This window comes from Gastrolobium bilobum, unplaced genomic scaffold, assembly GCF_033153095.1.
Source record: "Gastrolobium bilobum isolate Gb01-03AN ecotype WA unplaced genomic scaffold, APGP_CSIRO_Gbil_v1 utg28975, whole genome shotgun sequence".
Taxonomy (NCBI): domain Eukaryota; kingdom Viridiplantae; phylum Streptophyta; class Magnoliopsida; order Fabales; family Fabaceae; genus Gastrolobium; species Gastrolobium bilobum.
In genome coordinates, this window is record NW_026898902.1 from 47,225 (window position 1) to 63,492 (window position 16,268).

Consider the following 16,268-nt stretch of genomic DNA (forward strand, 5'->3'; position numbering starts at 1 on the left):
ATTTAATCTTATTGCATTGTGTATGTCAATCACTTAATTTTTTTTCTCCATAAACAACAAACATGTCATTGTGGAGTTATTGACTATGTCAAATTATAAGAAATGAAGATGTATAATTTATAGAATATTTTTGTTTACTGAGTTATATGTTTTTGCTTGAATTGTTTAAGTGCAAAACTTTTTTAAAAAAATGCTAATGTATGTAAATTCATGAACAGTTAGGGTGTTACACCTTCTTGTGAAATGCAATATGATTTTGTGCAAGATGTGCGAGAGTTTCTATATTTTTGATTATCACGAAAGTGGGATTGCTTGTATTTATTCATGGAAATTTCTTTGTGATTTAGTAATGCTTCAAGTTATTTTATTTACTTCTATCAGCTGTTACTATGTCAACTTGGAGAATCACGGTAGCCGTTAAATACCCTTCACCATTGTCATACAGTACTTGAGAAATTCTATAATAAGAGTCTTAGTTATACCATTGCTATTAAGAATATCCCCAGATAAAACATACTGCATTTCCTATGGGATATATACACGGTTCTCTTATAAGTAGAAAATAAAATTATTTCTTAGAACATCGTAAAGACTAATCCCTTCTTTTCTAACACAAGTTGTCTTTATCGACAAATGAATAAAATCCTATAGAAACTGGTGGGGAAAATGATGAGTGAAAGTCAACTAAAAGGCTACTCCATAAAGCTGTTAACAAAATAAAGTAAAAACTTGTGTAGAATGAGAGGAAGAAAATGTTTTATGGCAATTAAAATCGACTTGGAAAAGGCTTATGATATGTTAAATTGGGAGTTTGTTCGTAAAATTTTGGATGAAATTCAAATCCGACACTGGTTCACAAATATTATCATGAATTGTATCAACTCTGATAAGGTCTCAGTGCTTTGGAATGGAGCCATTGCAGGTGACTTCCTTCCTTCAAGAGGAGTTCGTCAGGGTGATCCTTTATCTCCCTACATTTTTGTTCTAGCCATGGAAAAATTGTCTCATCTCATTCAAGATGCGGTTGACAATAAGAGATGGAAGCCAATCTCCGTGGGATCAAAAGGTCCTAAGATAGCCCATCTGATGTTTGCTGATGATTTGATGTTGTTTGCAGAAGCTTCTCTAGATCAAATCAAAGTTATAGTGGATTGCTTGGAGACTTTTAGTTCAATGTCTGGCCTAAAGGTTAGTATTCCGAAATCTAGTATTTTTTTCTCGAAAAATACAGATGCTCACATTGCAGATGATATCACAAATGTGTGTGGCTTCAAGCAAACTCACAATATAGGGAGATATCTTGGGTCCATGATGAAACATGGTCGAGTAACCAAAGACCATTATGCTGATGTTGTTGCAAGAATTAGGCACAAGTTATCTGGTTGGAGTAACCAGGTCTTATCTTTTGCCGGTCGAATTACACTTTCCAACTCCGTTATTTCAGCAACTCCTATATTTCAAATGCAACACAGTCTGCTTCCTGTAGCCATTTGTGATGAAATAGAGAAGTTGCAGCGTGCCTCTATTTGGGGTGATAAAAATGGTCAAAGGAGATCTCATCTGGTTGCATGGGATAATATTTGCAAGCCTAAGAGCATGGGTGGCTTAGGGGTGATTAACCTTCGTGTCCAAAATATGGCTTTCTTTCACAAGCTTGCATGGACGATACTTACTTCGCCCGATTCGTTGTGGGTTCGAGTTGTAACAAGTAAATATAAGAGAGGTTTGGATCTTCGGAGGGAAGTAAATCATAAAGCATATGACTCATACTTCTGGAAAAATCTGTGTAGTGTTTGGCCATCTTTTCTTCAAGCAATGCAATGGGAGATTGGAGACGGTAATGATGCATTATTTTGGACAGACAATTGGTTGGGTTTAACTGAGTGTCTTGCCTCTCTGGCTACTCGTACTCCAACTGGTTTGGAGTTGAATCTCCCTGTTAGTGCCTTCGTGAACAACAATACTGGTCAATGGAACTTTCCCTATATTCGTCAATATCTCAATGATCAAGCTGTTGCAAGGATCCAAGCTGCTCTCATTCCTAGCGCATCGGATGGAAATGACCGCATTATTTGGAGAAATCAAAAGGTTGGCTGCTCTTTAGTTAAAACCGCGTATTATAACATGCTTGGTTTCCCTTTCATGCCGTTGAAAAATTCTTGGACTACCATATGGAAATGGCATGGGCCTCAACGTGTTAAATCTTGTATGTGGATCATAATGCATGGTCGCCTTCTTACTAAAGACCGCACATCTAGATGGAGTGGGGAATCTGGTCATTGTAAAATATGTCCTGGTGAGTTGGAAACAAACCTCCATGTTCTAAGAGATTGTAAGCATGCTAGAAGTGTTTGGAATTCTCTGGTTTCAGCTAATCGGCAAAGCTTATTCTACAGCTTGGATCTTAGAGATTGGGTTGAAAATAATATCTCAAAAGCTTGGAATCAAAGTAATTCAGATGATTGGCGTGATGTCTTTTTTATCTCTTGTTGGTTCATTTGGGGATGGAGGAACAAAAGTGTCCATGATACTAACTTCAAGCATCCAACCCATGGAACACACATAATTGCTATGTATATAGAGGAAGTTCGTAACTGCATGGGTAGGAAGGCTATGGCTACTACTAGCATTCATCCAACTCGTATGAGTTTATGGAAACCTCCAAGGTTAAATTGGGTGAAGATTAATATTGATGGGGCAGTTGAAAGGAATACTGAGGTGGCTGCTTGTGGTGGGATCATCAGATCTGATGATGGCTCTTGGTTGGGAGGCTTTGAGTATCATATTGGTGCTTGCACTCCTTTAATGGCGGAGCTTTGGGGAACTCTAAAAGGTCTGGAATTGGTTTGGCAACTGGGATTTAAGAAGGTGGAACTAGAAGGAGATGCTTCTGAAGTATTCTCTTTGCTTGCTGATTGCAATGCAGCTTGTCAGCCTCGTATAGTGGCTAAGATACAAGCACTCATTGGTCAGGATTGGGAGGTAACGCTTTCTCATATTCCAAGAGAAGCTAATTCCTATGCTGATTGGTTAGCCAAGTCTGCTCTTCACAAAGATACTGGATTCTGGAGTCATAGAGTTATGCCGTTTCACCTTGCTCAGTTATTTGATCACGATCTTCAGGGAATCTCCTCTTGTAGGGATATAGACCCTGGATAGTTATTTTTTGTTTCTGGTTGTTAGTTTGTTTTTGTTTGGGGCTTTGCCCCTTAATGTTATCAAAAAAAAAAAAAAAGTAAAAACTTAACCGCACTTTTGGTATTATAACTACGGGGACTATTACTTTTTTATATTATGTGAGAGAAAAATTTTTTCATGCACTTACAAATTAAATATGGTACTTATTTTATATTTTTTCTCTTCTTTTTCTTTTAATTTGTGAGTTCATGAGAGAATTTTAGAAAAATTTTCTCTCATGTAATATAAGAGAATTTTTTCTTATAAAATATGAGAGTAATATTACGTGATTATTGTTCGATTTATTTTTTTATTTTTATTTTATCTTAATCTAACAATTGTTTCTTAATTCTTAAACTCAAGTCTTTTCGTCATCGCCTCATTATTCAATGAGTTTACTATTTCTTCCATAAAGTGGAAATAAAATGTAATTTTATACACATAGGAGGGTGGATGACTTTTTTCTCTTTTTTTTTTTTGGTAGTACTGTCCATTCTTGTATTTATAGAAAATAATTTTATTTCTAACTGAGAGTTAAACCCTTACTTAAAATTTCCATGTTTTTATTTTGTATATAAATAATTTTTAGGACAATATTTGAGATAAGACAATTCAAATCGATGAGAAGCTAGAAATATAATTAAAATTTGATGAAATTTATAGGCTTTTGTAAGAGCTCATTTTAGAATTTGGAAATAAAGAGAAAATTTGAATTTTTTTAATTTGAAATGAAATTTGATGTTTTGATTAATGGATTTTAAGTGAAGAAGAGATTAAAGTAATTTAATTGATTAAGATTTTAAATATAAAAGAAAATTTTAAGATTTGAAGTTAAAAAAAAACTACTGTAAAGACCGAGAACTAAAATTAAAGTTTTAAATTCGTAAAGAAACTTTAGGAATAAAATTAGAAAAATATTTTTGTTTTTGTTATAGAAATGTTTTTAATTACATTTATATAAAAGTGAATGGACGAGAAAAAATTTATGTGATCCACTCATTTTTAAGGAACAGTGACCAATGTGATATATTTTTGGCATTTATATACTAAACTGCCACGTGAATAGTAAAATTTACCAGACTGCCACGCGTTGAAGTTTGCTATGACTGGTAGTGAACTTGGTAGCCAATGATTTCGAATAAATCTTTGGTGCTACTTTTGTACCTAGATTCAGTGCATCCTAGTAGTAGAAGTATTACACATCAGAGGGGAGAGAGAATTTTGCTGATATGTAATGTTTTCATTAGTGAGATGTCCTTAATCTTTGGTGCAATAGTAACACCAAATAATTATTATTCAATGATTTCATGACACGTGGTACACTTTCGCAGAAAAAACTGACTGTCATATGTCTAAGTTTGCTACGACTTGTAGCGAACTTGATAGTCAATGATTTCATTACACATGGCATATTTTTGCAGAAAAAGATGACTGGACAAAGTTTGCTATTAGGGGTAGCGAACTTAGTGCGCTATGTGACACAATCTCGTTGCCCAATCAGAATTAATGTACTAATCACAATAAAAAAACGAAAGAAAATGGACTATTTAATTAATATACTAATCACAATTAATGTATTAATCACCAATCACAATTAATTTTGATCACAATTAATGTACCAATCACAATTAATTTTGATTGATACATTAACTGTGATTGGTACATGAATTGTGATTGGTGATTGATACATTAATTGTTTGTGATACCATTGTTTGCGAGAGATAAAATATACCAAATGAGGTGTCATTGCGTAGATCTCAGAAAGTCATGTGAAATAAAATAAAAAAATAATTGATTTGGATATCTGAATCAAAAGTTATGGCTCTCCGAAGTGATTGGTAAATGGTATATTAATTGTGATTGGTATAATCAAAAGTTAATTTCATTGGTAAACTAATTATGATTAGTACATTAATTTTGATTTGTACATTAATTAAATAGCCACTTTTCCTTCTATTTTTTTTATTATGATTGGTACATTATTTCTAATCTGGCAATGAGATTATGCTACATAGCAAACCCAGTTCGCTATTCCTGGTAGCAAACTTCGTCCAGCCAATTTTTCTCACGAAAGTGTGCCAAGTGTCATGAAATGATTGGTTACCAAAGTTTGCTACTGGTCGTAGCGAACTTCAATGCGTGACGGTATGAAAAAAACGTGACAGTCGGGTCAGTGTTCCCATTTTTACTTTGATGTGAGTGTGACTTTCTAAATTTTTTTTATAACAAAAGTAGAAATGCTAAACCAAATAAAATTATATATTAATCAAGGGAAAAATATTTATCTTTTTTAAATGATATAATTTGTGTCATTTTACCCCACAAAGAGATGAGACCCATTTATTTATTTATTTATTTGTCTATTCTTTCATCTATGATCTATTTCTTTCTCTCACTTAAAATCACACAAATTTCCCCCATTAATCATTGTATCAAGAACAAGGAATATATATTAATCATAATTAAAAAAGAATTCATGTAACCCCTGGATAGAGACTCCAGAACCCGAAACTGACACGAACGGATAATATTTGACTTCATCAATGGTCATGTGCAACGCGGGCCTATGATTATAATAATTGTGATAAACATGTTCTGTGCTAGTAAACTGTTGTTGCATTTCAGATCTGGATGTTGTGTCTGTTACCTCATCAATAAGCGAAGTTTAGAGGATAGTGGAAGTGTTATTTGAAAGTTGTTCAAAATGAATAAAGTATCTTGGGGTTGCACTGTTATCACCCAGCTGTGTCTCTGCATTGCTCTCTACATAGCTCTCAACTTGGGTCAACCTCAAACCTTGGTCAAGAGAAATGCAACTGGCCATGGTGAACCTCTTGATCTTTACTTTATCAGTGTCAAAGGGGGTTTCAGACCCCTTAGCCATCAATTCCAGCTTCTCAAACAGGTGGATTTTCTGTTCTCTCTTGTTCAAGCAAACTTTTTTTTTTTTTTTTTTAATTATTTTCTTGTGTTCCATTTATTTGTTGGAAATGAATAGCCCAAGACATAATAAAGCATGGGTTTGGATCTTCTTTTTCCCCATAATTAACATTTTAGTTTCTTCAGTGTCATGGTTGGTTGTTTTATCTGGTTCTCATTTTGCTTAACTTTCTTTCTCTATGTTCATGAAGATGGAGAAGGTGGCAAGAACTTACAAGGCAAGTTTTGTTATGTGCAGCAGTGAGCTTGGGGAAAATGATCCACTCATGCAGAATGTAGGTTTATTTTGTTTTGTATATATGTAGTTTGTTTGACCTTTGTAGCTATTCTCTGTTGGATTTGACTGAAAATGACATTGCTGGTGGCAATTGATATGTTATGTTTAAAACAATGGATTTTCCTTTCTCCGATATCAATTTGTGCAAGTGGTTATGGTTGGTTTTGTTTTTATTGAAATGATGTGTGGTTTCATTGTTTTCAATTATGACCAATGGTATATTCTTTTACAGGCTACTCAACATTTTCCATCACTGAGACTTCCCTGGTATACCATCTTCTCAGCAGTCTTTTATCTATATTGGTATATTTGCATCGCATGGAAATGTTGTCGCCTCAAAGTCTTGGATTCCAATGTATTGTTTTGAAAAACCCGCTATCCTTTTTCTATTGTGCTGAATGGGATAGTTATGGAGAGAATTAGTTTGCAGGTACACGACATACACGGCTTCAGCTTCAAAGTCAAAAGGGCAAGAAGTGGGTTGCTTTGCAAAGAAGATCAAGATATCTAATGGGAAAACCTTAGATGTCATTGGTTTGGATACTGAATTACTGCAAGTATGTGTTTACTTGTTCTATAAAAATATTTGTATGTTTGCTGAACATATCATTATGGCATTTCCATTTACAGAAGAATTTCTATAGTAGATTGCGTTTTTCTTTAAAATTTTCCATACAATGTTTATTAATACTACTCAATTTATTGTCATCCCATTTGTCTGTGTTTGCAATAATAATTTTTTGAGAAAATGTTTGTTAAAATTTGTGTTTAATATGTCTCTCGTTGCACCCATTAATTCCAAGTGACTCTGTAGTTCAAGATATTGTATCTGATAAGATTATGAAAGTATGTCAATTCTTTGCCCCATGTTTGTTTTGCCTGTGATATCAAGTAGTATACAAAACATTTGAAGTTAATATCCTAAATTAAACTTTTAGATGCATAAGTTTTAAACATTTTTTCTTAAGCTAGAAGGGCAAACATATCAATGTCAGAGGACTGAAAATCAGGGGGAGGAGGTTATTCTGACCAATTTTTTGTGGCTTTTTACTTCTAGAATCCCTGAACTATTTGATTTTTTTAAAAGGTTACAATTTATATTGCTTATTAATTATGTCAACTTGCTTTCTTATTCAGCCTTCTAAGTTTTCATCCACCCTAAGATGGCACTGGGATTGACAGGATGAAAATGTTGTAATTGAGTTTTCAAATTATATCTAGCTGATACCTTGTGTGAAATAAATAAGACAGTTCTTTACCTGTCTGTTGTTCTCCTATGTCAGTGCATTCAGAGGTTAAGGTAGAAGAGTACCTACCGAGTCATATGGCTTTTCTATGAAATTATAAAGAACCAATTCAACCCAAAATCTTAAGCTTTTGAGTTAGATTACATTAATGATCTTATATATCTCTAACACGCCCCTTCACACGAGAGCCCATTGGGCTTGAAAAGTGAACAATGCACAGGCCCACCTACTTGTCCTAAGAAACTTCACAACACTTGATTAATTATTAATTAAATGAGGGCGGTGAGGACCGAACCCGTGACATGAGGCTCTGATACCATGTAAAGAATCAATTCAACCCGGGTGAGATTACATTAATGATCTTATATATCTCTAACAGAAATCATTTTTATCCCTTCCTAAAGAAATAAGTTCTCATATATCTGAACTCAAAGGCTGTTAATGTAGCAAGAGACACCAATAATAAAGTTATCTTATTGCTGATGGACTACTATTTTTACTAGGGAAAGGAGATCAAATTCTGCATAAGATGCGACAATATAATAGAATATGAACTATAAAAAGGAAATTGAAGCTGTAGGTTGCACTTTAGAGAGTACAGTGTGTGGACTAGATAACAGTTGATTGAAGAATCAACTCTTTAGATTTCTATAGAGTACTGCAACTAAAACAACCCGTGGATTTGTGAGGATCTATTCCCTTAATTCTTTTCATTAGCTGGAACTTTACTCTCTAAAGTGTTCACTGCAGTGAACTTTTCAAAGAGCTCAACCCCTATTCTAAGTAATAATGTTAATTAGTGTATCAATAATTACAAGACTATTTAAATACTATACCTCTTGTTTATTGGCGGAACCCAATAATGGAGGCAAGCTTCTTACAATGACTCGGATGACAGAAACAAGAAAAAACAAGGCTGGAGAGCCAATACAGCAGAGGACCACCACAGTTCCTCCTTCCCCCTATTACCGTTAACTTTCCTCCCCAATTCTCACTTCCACCCTCACCTATATCTACTATACCTCGGTTACACAATCCTGTTACAAAATTCTCTCTCCTCTAACCACCTTAACAGTTAACACCCCCTACCTTCCATGTTCTGCTGAACCTTCTTTTTGCTCCAATGGCTCTGCTCTGCAGAACCATCTACGTGCCCCATTGGGCTTACTCCTTGTTGGGTTGTTTGCATCACAAGCTTTGGATTTATTGGGCTTATCACACTGGTCTGCACCTCATAATCTGATCCACCTCCCACTGCTCTTCCTTTCTTCTGTTTTTCCTTCTATATACATCCTTTAAAGCCTCACCATTTCTTTTGTTGGCTTTCCATGTATTGTATGATTAAGTGCCACTATTACTTCTTCTATCCATAGGAAAAAGAAAAAATCTGTTTAATTATCATCAATACTGTGGTCATCCAATTTTGTACTTTTGTTTATACTTTATTGCTGTAACTATTTTTTGGTGGGGGGGGGGGGGGGGGGGGGGGTTATTGAGTTGTATTGGACAAGACAACTCTACTTGTTGAGCATTTAGCAGGTAAGTATTTACTTTCTTCATTGGCCCATAACAAATTTATATTTCAGATCTCATCCTATAGGTTTTGCTCCTTTTTCTTTCTTTTTATGTCCTTTACTTTTAATGTTCGACTGACATCTCATACATGAGTCCAGTCCAGCTTATTTATTTGTATATTTTCCTTTTTCCTTTAATTGGTTTGAGTCGATATCATCTAGCTTCATTTACTTTGTCTTACTGCATGGTTATAAATTGCGGTTGCAGTTGCTTTGTGATTACCAAAATTGTGGAAAATTGCAGACAATGCGGTTGTGAAGACCTCCAAACCACAATATTGCTGGCTGCAATTGATTGCTGACAATTTAAAACCATGTCTTAGTGTATTAACAAGCTTTAGTCTCTTTCTCTCATATGTTTACTTTTCTGATACTGAAGGACTTGGTCTTGAAGGGATCATTAAGTGGGAACAGAAACAATCAATTGGATTGGCTGATCAGAGCACTGGAAGCAAACAGTAGCAACTGGTATGGTCAGTCCGGGCATTAAACTTTTTTTCCAGACTGACTCATTCAAAATCTGACAAGAATATGTTAAAAAAATAATAATGTCCCAACAACCTGTCCTATTGCAAATTCATATGTGATAATAAAATCATTCCAGTTGTTGATAAACTCTTTTATCTCTTTTGTAACTTTAGGCGCATTGTTATTGGATACCAACCGCTGGTCATTTGTGGAGAGAATAAGGATCAAATGAAGAAAAAGCATGTTTTTGAGTATTTGCACAGTATATTTCTGAAATTTGCAGTAGTAAGCACAAAGCAATTATAACGTTTTTTTATAGGGAAAATTTCTACATACTAAATTTTTGACATGATGATTGAACTGTCTCTTGTCTGACATTCACCCTTTACTCCTCAGAATGTGTACCTGAGTGGGCAGGATTGTACTAACCATGCCATTGAGGGTAGTGTTGCTTACATTGGAAACCCTGGCTTGATTGAGAAAAAACCCTATTCAGTTTTTCTAAATGGAAATTCTGTCTTTAGCAGGTAAATATTCATTCACCTTCAGTCCCTGTGATTTGTGCTTTACTCAACATCTGTTACCTACCTTATGAATTCTTCCTTTTTGTTTTTGTCTTTCTAGAGAATTGGCAAATGGATTCCTTCTTCACCGAGTCAGCTCGGTGCAAATTGTGGGTAACTAGCTCTATGCAGTATTCATTCATCAGTTCTCTGAGGAAACTTACGGATTTGGATATTCATTGCCTCATTGGTCTCAATTATTCTGATTTGTTTTGGACTCAGCTCCTTATTCCTACTTGTTACATTAAAGTGGATGTTGCACAAAATTTATGAGTCATGTTATGCATGACATAATTGGTTAAATACCTTGGATTCAGTAATTTTCTCAAATGTCTAAATGACCCTACAAATATTTATCAAAGCTCAACTAATGCATCTTCCCATGGCAGGTAACCTACTATATAAATTTAGCTGGTGAAGTTGCTTACAAAACTGTGCTCCGACAGAAGGGTAGAGAGGCCATGTAAATATTTCCAGTTCAAGATCCACAATATTACTTGGTGTTGTTGGACAAATTTGTGGAGAATTACACGAGAAAACTATGCTCCAACATGCACTTATTCTTTTTAGCCTTCGTGCTGTTGTACCACTTCAAGTTTTTTGGTCCTATTTCATCATAAGTTTTCCCCAGCTTGCTTCTCAGACAAAGAACAATGCTATCCAATTCAAAGCCATTTTTTAAACAACTTTTCAATATTTTGGAAAGTTTTAGGAACTCGAAGATGTTTAAGATTCAATTGCTGTATTCATACTTTATGCTCTCTAGTTTTGGAATCAAAACCAATATGGTGATTTTACAGTTAAGTATAAAATAAGTACTAGGTGCTTTTATTTAGTTTAAAATTAGAATTGAATGTACAACTGATATTTATTTTGGAATGTGCTTTTATTTAGTTTTGGAATCATCATACGCAGTTATTTGGTCCTTAAATTGAATAAATTAGTCAGATTAATCTAGAAGTGTAATCTCCCAGATTATTTATCAATGATCTTTTGCTCTAACACAACAGATAAGATGCCTTAATAGTCTGACACAAAAATCAAGCTCTGCTTTGGCAACACTGTCAACAGTTAAAGTTGCACCTACAATTTTAACCAAAATAAAAAATAAAATTTTTTGCACCAACAAAAAATTATAAGAACAAAGACAAAATATGAATAGTGCCATTTTGCAGAAGAAATTATCTATACAGATGTGTACTAAATCAATAAGTGATATACATCACTATAAAAATAGCAAATTACTATTTGGTGATATTAAGGATCAATAGTTGCCCAAGAGTTGTAACTTAAGTGGCACCAAGTCTTTTTGAGGACTGTTTGTTCCCACTTCCAGTATAATAGCCCATATTAATTAATTAGGAAATCAAGTGTAATTAATTAATTAAACATGTTTTACTGGGTGAAATTAAGTATGAGGCTTAATAAAATGAATCTGAGTCACTTTGGAGTTAAAAAGTGTACTCAGTGAAAATTAAGGGGTATAAATGGGTACTGTCAAAAGTACCCAAAATATAAAAATAAAAAAAGTAATATTCCTAGAATAATATTCCAGACTTTTGGGTAAAGTTTGGTAATTATTGGAGTTAAATAGATAGACGAACCAATACCCGCTTAGAGCCACTTAACCTATGTTAAGTGACTTAAGTCACCAAATGCCCCCATTTTTCCCAGAAGCCCGTCGAGAAACAGAAAAGAAGGAGAAGAGAAGAGAGGGAGAAGAGAGGGAAGAAGAAAAGGGAAAGAGAGAGAGAGAGATCAAACCTTGATGGTTTTGGATGATTCAAAAGCCTAAATCGCTTAGAATCTCGCCCTCTTTCATAATCCAAGCTTTGTTTTGAGTGGGGAACCTTGTGGAGAGGGATATTGGCTCTCAAAAATTCGGCCATTGGTGAGGTTTTGGAGTTTTGGTGGCTTCTACCTCCATGGGAGCTTGAGGAACACTCCCATCATTGTTGTGCAACCATTGGTGGTAAGATTCTAACCCTTGAACCTCATGATTCCTTGAAATTTGCATGAGTTAGGGTTTGTGAATAGTAAATTGGGATTTTCATGAAATGTAGTTGAATTAGCTATGTTCTAGGAAGAATGGAGCTTAGAGCATGTTATGGAAAATGCTAGGAATGTCATTTAATCGGTGGAAATGAGCCTAGATAGTCATTTGATAATTGTTCATAATATTGGAAAATTCATGCTTGGATTGGTTAATATTCTAGCATGTTGAACAATTAGTGAGTTGAATGATCGATTGGGTCCTTGTGATGTCTAGGATTGAGACATTTGGACCAACCGTGAGTGATCAACCATTGGAGCAAGCTATGGAGCTTGAATAGCTCATTGGAATTGGTAAGCTCATACTTGGGTTGTGCTTTGAATTGAGTAATTGATGGTTGATTGTGAAATACTCTTGGATGCAATGTGTTGATTGCATTACACCATGTGTAGGTGTATGTTTGTAAAAGTTGATTGCTGAAACTGTTGGTGAAGAACAAAGGTTGACTGAAGCATTGAGGTAAGCCTTCGGACCTTGGGTGTAATTCCCTTGACTGTTCTACCAAGCCCTGAAAGGGTGGAGGTTGTGATTGTGTATATAAATGCAATAAAATAGTGTAATGCTTTGTTATACGTATGTGTATGCATTTGGTGTGGCATAGGATGGTGTTTCCCTATGTTGGTATGTGGCATGACGATGCGTAAATCATACTTGGTAGTTAGCTGGCCAGTAGGACTATTTGCATCTGAGTTTCCTTAGGACAGCTTGAGAGCTCGAGGGATTTCTCCTGGAGATGTATTGCACTTTGCATGGATATGTATTTACTGCATTATTATTGTTATTGCTATTACACTGATATGGAACTGTGGGGTGGAGAGATGCTCCAAGGACCCCTGGTTTACTGGATATATTCGTATATCTCACCCCGTGTTGTGGGGACCCCCTTTCAGGTAAGGATGCTGCAGGAGCCTCAGGTGGCAAGTGGCCATATCTGGATTATGCATGAAATATGGCATTTCTTTGAGTTTATGCATGCCTTTTGTAGTTGACATGTATAGGATTTTATTTTGAAAGCCCATGGTCATTTGTATGTCTTGATTCATTGGATGAACTTAGCCTATGCTCATGCCTTTGGTTACACCTTTTGTTGATGGGAGCCAAGGGAATGATCATGGTGTTTTGTAAGCTAAGTTCTATGATTTGTAAAGGATATGTAATGTGAATGATGCCTACTTGAAATTCAACATATGCATGCTTGTTATGTATTGAGTTGTTGAATTGGTTGGGCTGAAAATCAATTAGGTACCCTTTTGTTCAAACTGGTAAACGATGAGAAAACAAAGGTCATGCTGCCCAAATTCTAGCTAAATCTCATGAGGAGAGGTTGGATGAGGCTAGGATTTAGTTTTGGGGTATGGACAATTGGGGTTTGTAATGGGGATGCATTTTCCCCTAGGCTTGGACTTGAGAAATGTGGGGATTGGAATTCCCTGGCAGCGCGCTTAAGCGCCCAGGAGCGCGCCCAAGCGCCCTGCTGCCCCTGCGAGTGCCAATGCATTCTGCCTCCTCGCGCTGGAGCGCCCAAGTGGGGGCTTAAGCGCCCAGGATTGCGCGCTGGAGCGCCCTGGCGTGCGCTTAAGCGCCCCTTGCTGCAGAAAGTTGGGTGGCTTACTGCCCCCTCGTGTTTTAGCGCCCAGGGTGGGGCTTAAGCGCCCAGGGTTGCGCGCTTGAGCGCCCTGGTCCGCGCTTAAGCGCCCTTAGCCACTGTAGGAGGAAATGCTTCTGTCTCTGCGCGCTAAAACGTCCCAGTGGGAGCTTGAGCGCCCAGGCCAGCGCGCCTGAGCGCCCTGTTGCGCGCTTAAGCGCCCATCCACACTGGAAATGCCAATGCTTACTGCCTCCGTGCGCTTAAGCGCCCAGATGGAGGCTTTAGCGCCCGATAGCGCGCGCTTGAGCGCCCGGTAGCGCGCTGAAGCGCGCTGGGCCTGTGACCAACACTCTCTTGTGTTGCTTCAAATTGTCCTAACTTGGACTACAGTGCTCCGATTTGAGCACGGTTTGAAGCCACGGGTAGCTAATGAAGAAACCTACAATATAGTAGAAGTATTGAACTAAACAAGAAGTAAATTAATGGTTTAAAAATGGGAAATGAACATGATGTTAAGCTTAATTTATCTGTTTCCGCAAGGTAATATGGTTATGATCACGAAATTGGGTATTATAAGTTCGGTACGTTTTAAAATGAAAAATTTGACCGGATTTTAATTGAACCCAGGTGATTGTAACTGCGCTTAATATCATAATGCGATGTTAACAAACCGGTTCTAGAACGGGGTGTTACATTTTATGGTATCAGAGCAGTTTCGTCGGAAATTGTTAAGTATGCTTAGTGTTTGATGCTTTATAGTTGTTTTAGTACTCTTGATGATTATTGCATTTGTGATCACTAAGTGTGGGCCTGATCAACTCACTTCTTTGTGTAACATGTGTAGTGACATGACGAGGAACCGAAACAACCCCGGACCATCAAACACCAATGCTCAGCCAGAACCTGTTTTGGCTGCTCTTGTAAGGCCTAGAAGTGGCCGTGGGGCAACGGGCGTACCGCCTGATCCCGTGGCTGAAGCTCTTGCAGCCGTTCAGAGAGAGTTGGCTGCGAGCAGGCAAGCCAATGAAAATTTGTTAAAGACAAATGAAGACTCGCGGACTGCTATGGCCGCGATGATGACCGAGTTGAGGACGTTGAGGGGTCCTAGGCCCGTGAACCGGCAACCTACTCCTCCTCACACTGCTACGCCTTCTCCACCTCCGTCACAGGAAGAGGGTGGAGTGGGTAACAATGAGGGTGAAGGTAGTCACCACTCCGGAAGTCGGAGTCATCACACTGAGGTTCGTCAACCTCAAGTTGAAAATGTCGGTGATCATGAAATGGAGGAAAGGAGATTAATGGCTTTCCGAAAACATAAGCCTCCTTCTTTTAAGGGAGGTTATGAGCCAATGGCGGCTGCAAAATGGCTCCAAGCTATGGAGAAGATATTCAGGGTGATGAGGTGCCCTGACGCAATGAAGTTGGCTTACTCTGTTTATATGCTGGAAGAGGAAGCAGAAGATTGGTGGACAAATACCGTGCAGCCATTAGAAGCTGAAGGTCGGGAGATCACATGGCGGTTATTCGAGACATTGTTCTTGGATAACTACTTCCCTAGAGAGGCTAGGGAACAAAAGCAGAATGAGTATAACGATCTCAAACAAGGGTCGATGTCTATTGACCAATACTTCTCAAAATTCAATGAGTTGGTGAAATACGCCAACTATGGGCGAGCCTTACCCACCCCGGCTGAAATGACCTCCAAGTTCCAATGGGGTCTTAATGAAAAGATGTCTCGGAAGATGTCAAATTGTGACATCCGAGAGTTCAGTCGGTTTGTAAACCAGTGTAGAAAGGTGGAAGAAGTGTATAAGGTGTCCCAAACCAAGAAGTCTTCTGAGGCCCAGGCACCTAGTTCCAATAAAGCAACGGGCTCAGGTTATTGGAAGAACAAGAAGGTGCAAGGCAAGAAGCTGAATGCGAATAAGCCCTTTGACTTGTTCAAAAAACCCGGTACTCAGAAGAAGTTTGTTGATAGAGGACCTCCTCCCAAGTGCAAGGGATGTGGCAAAGAGCATAGAGGTCCATGTGCTACTGGTGAGGTGATTTGCTTTAAATGTGGAAGATCCGGTCACTACTCTAGGCAGTGTCCTCAGAATGAAGCAAGGACTATGGCAGTTCAAGCCACTGCTGTTCCGGTCTCTGTTGTTCAACCTATGCTAGAGTCTCAGACGGTTGGTAGAGTATATACCATGGACCGTCAGCAATCGGAGAAGGCTCCGAATCTAGTGAAAGGTACAATTTACATTGATAATATGGATGTTGAAGTGTTGTTTGATTCAGGAGCTACACACTCCTGTATGTCTGATTTTATGGCCGTTGGGCTAAATTTGCAAATGTATGACATTCGCCCTCCAATGAAAGTGGTTACTGCTACTGGA

The 16,268-nt window shown here is 37.3% G+C and overlaps 1 protein-coding gene and 1 long non-coding RNA gene across 4 annotated transcripts; both read left to right on the plus strand.

The window, feature by feature from the left end:
* The first annotated feature begins 5,789 nt into the window (after nt 1-5,789).
* LOC133285267 (uncharacterized) lies at nt 5,790-11,099 on the plus strand. 3 transcript variants are annotated; one of them, XM_061482474.1, is made up of 9 exons: nt 5,790-6,082; nt 6,309-6,392; nt 6,627-6,661; nt 6,825-6,951; nt 9,595-9,683; nt 9,857-9,968; nt 10,080-10,210; nt 10,308-10,360; nt 10,636-11,099. In XM_061482474.1, the coding sequence occupies exons 1-9, from the start codon at nt 5,882-5,884 to the stop codon at nt 10,662-10,664; spliced, it is 861 nt and encodes a 286-aa protein (XP_061338458.1). In that variant the 5' UTR covers nt 5,790-5,881; the 3' UTR covers nt 10,665-11,099. The 3 variants fall into 3 exon arrangements, with proteins under 3 accessions (XP_061338458.1, XP_061338457.1, XP_061338460.1); XM_061482473.1 differs by having other exon boundaries at nt 10,308-10,356; XM_061482476.1 differs by having other exon boundaries at nt 9,857-9,877; nt 10,160-10,210; nt 10,308-10,356.
* An 836-nt stretch (nt 11,100-11,935) lies between these two features.
* Nucleotides 11,936-13,316, plus strand: LOC133285265 (uncharacterized). Its single transcript, XR_009747983.1, has 4 exons — nt 11,936-12,218; nt 12,516-12,592; nt 12,692-12,758; nt 13,190-13,316. It is a non-coding gene; the product is annotated as an uncharacterized LOC133285265 (long non-coding RNA).
* The last annotated feature ends 2,952 nt before the right edge of the window (nt 13,317-16,268 follow it).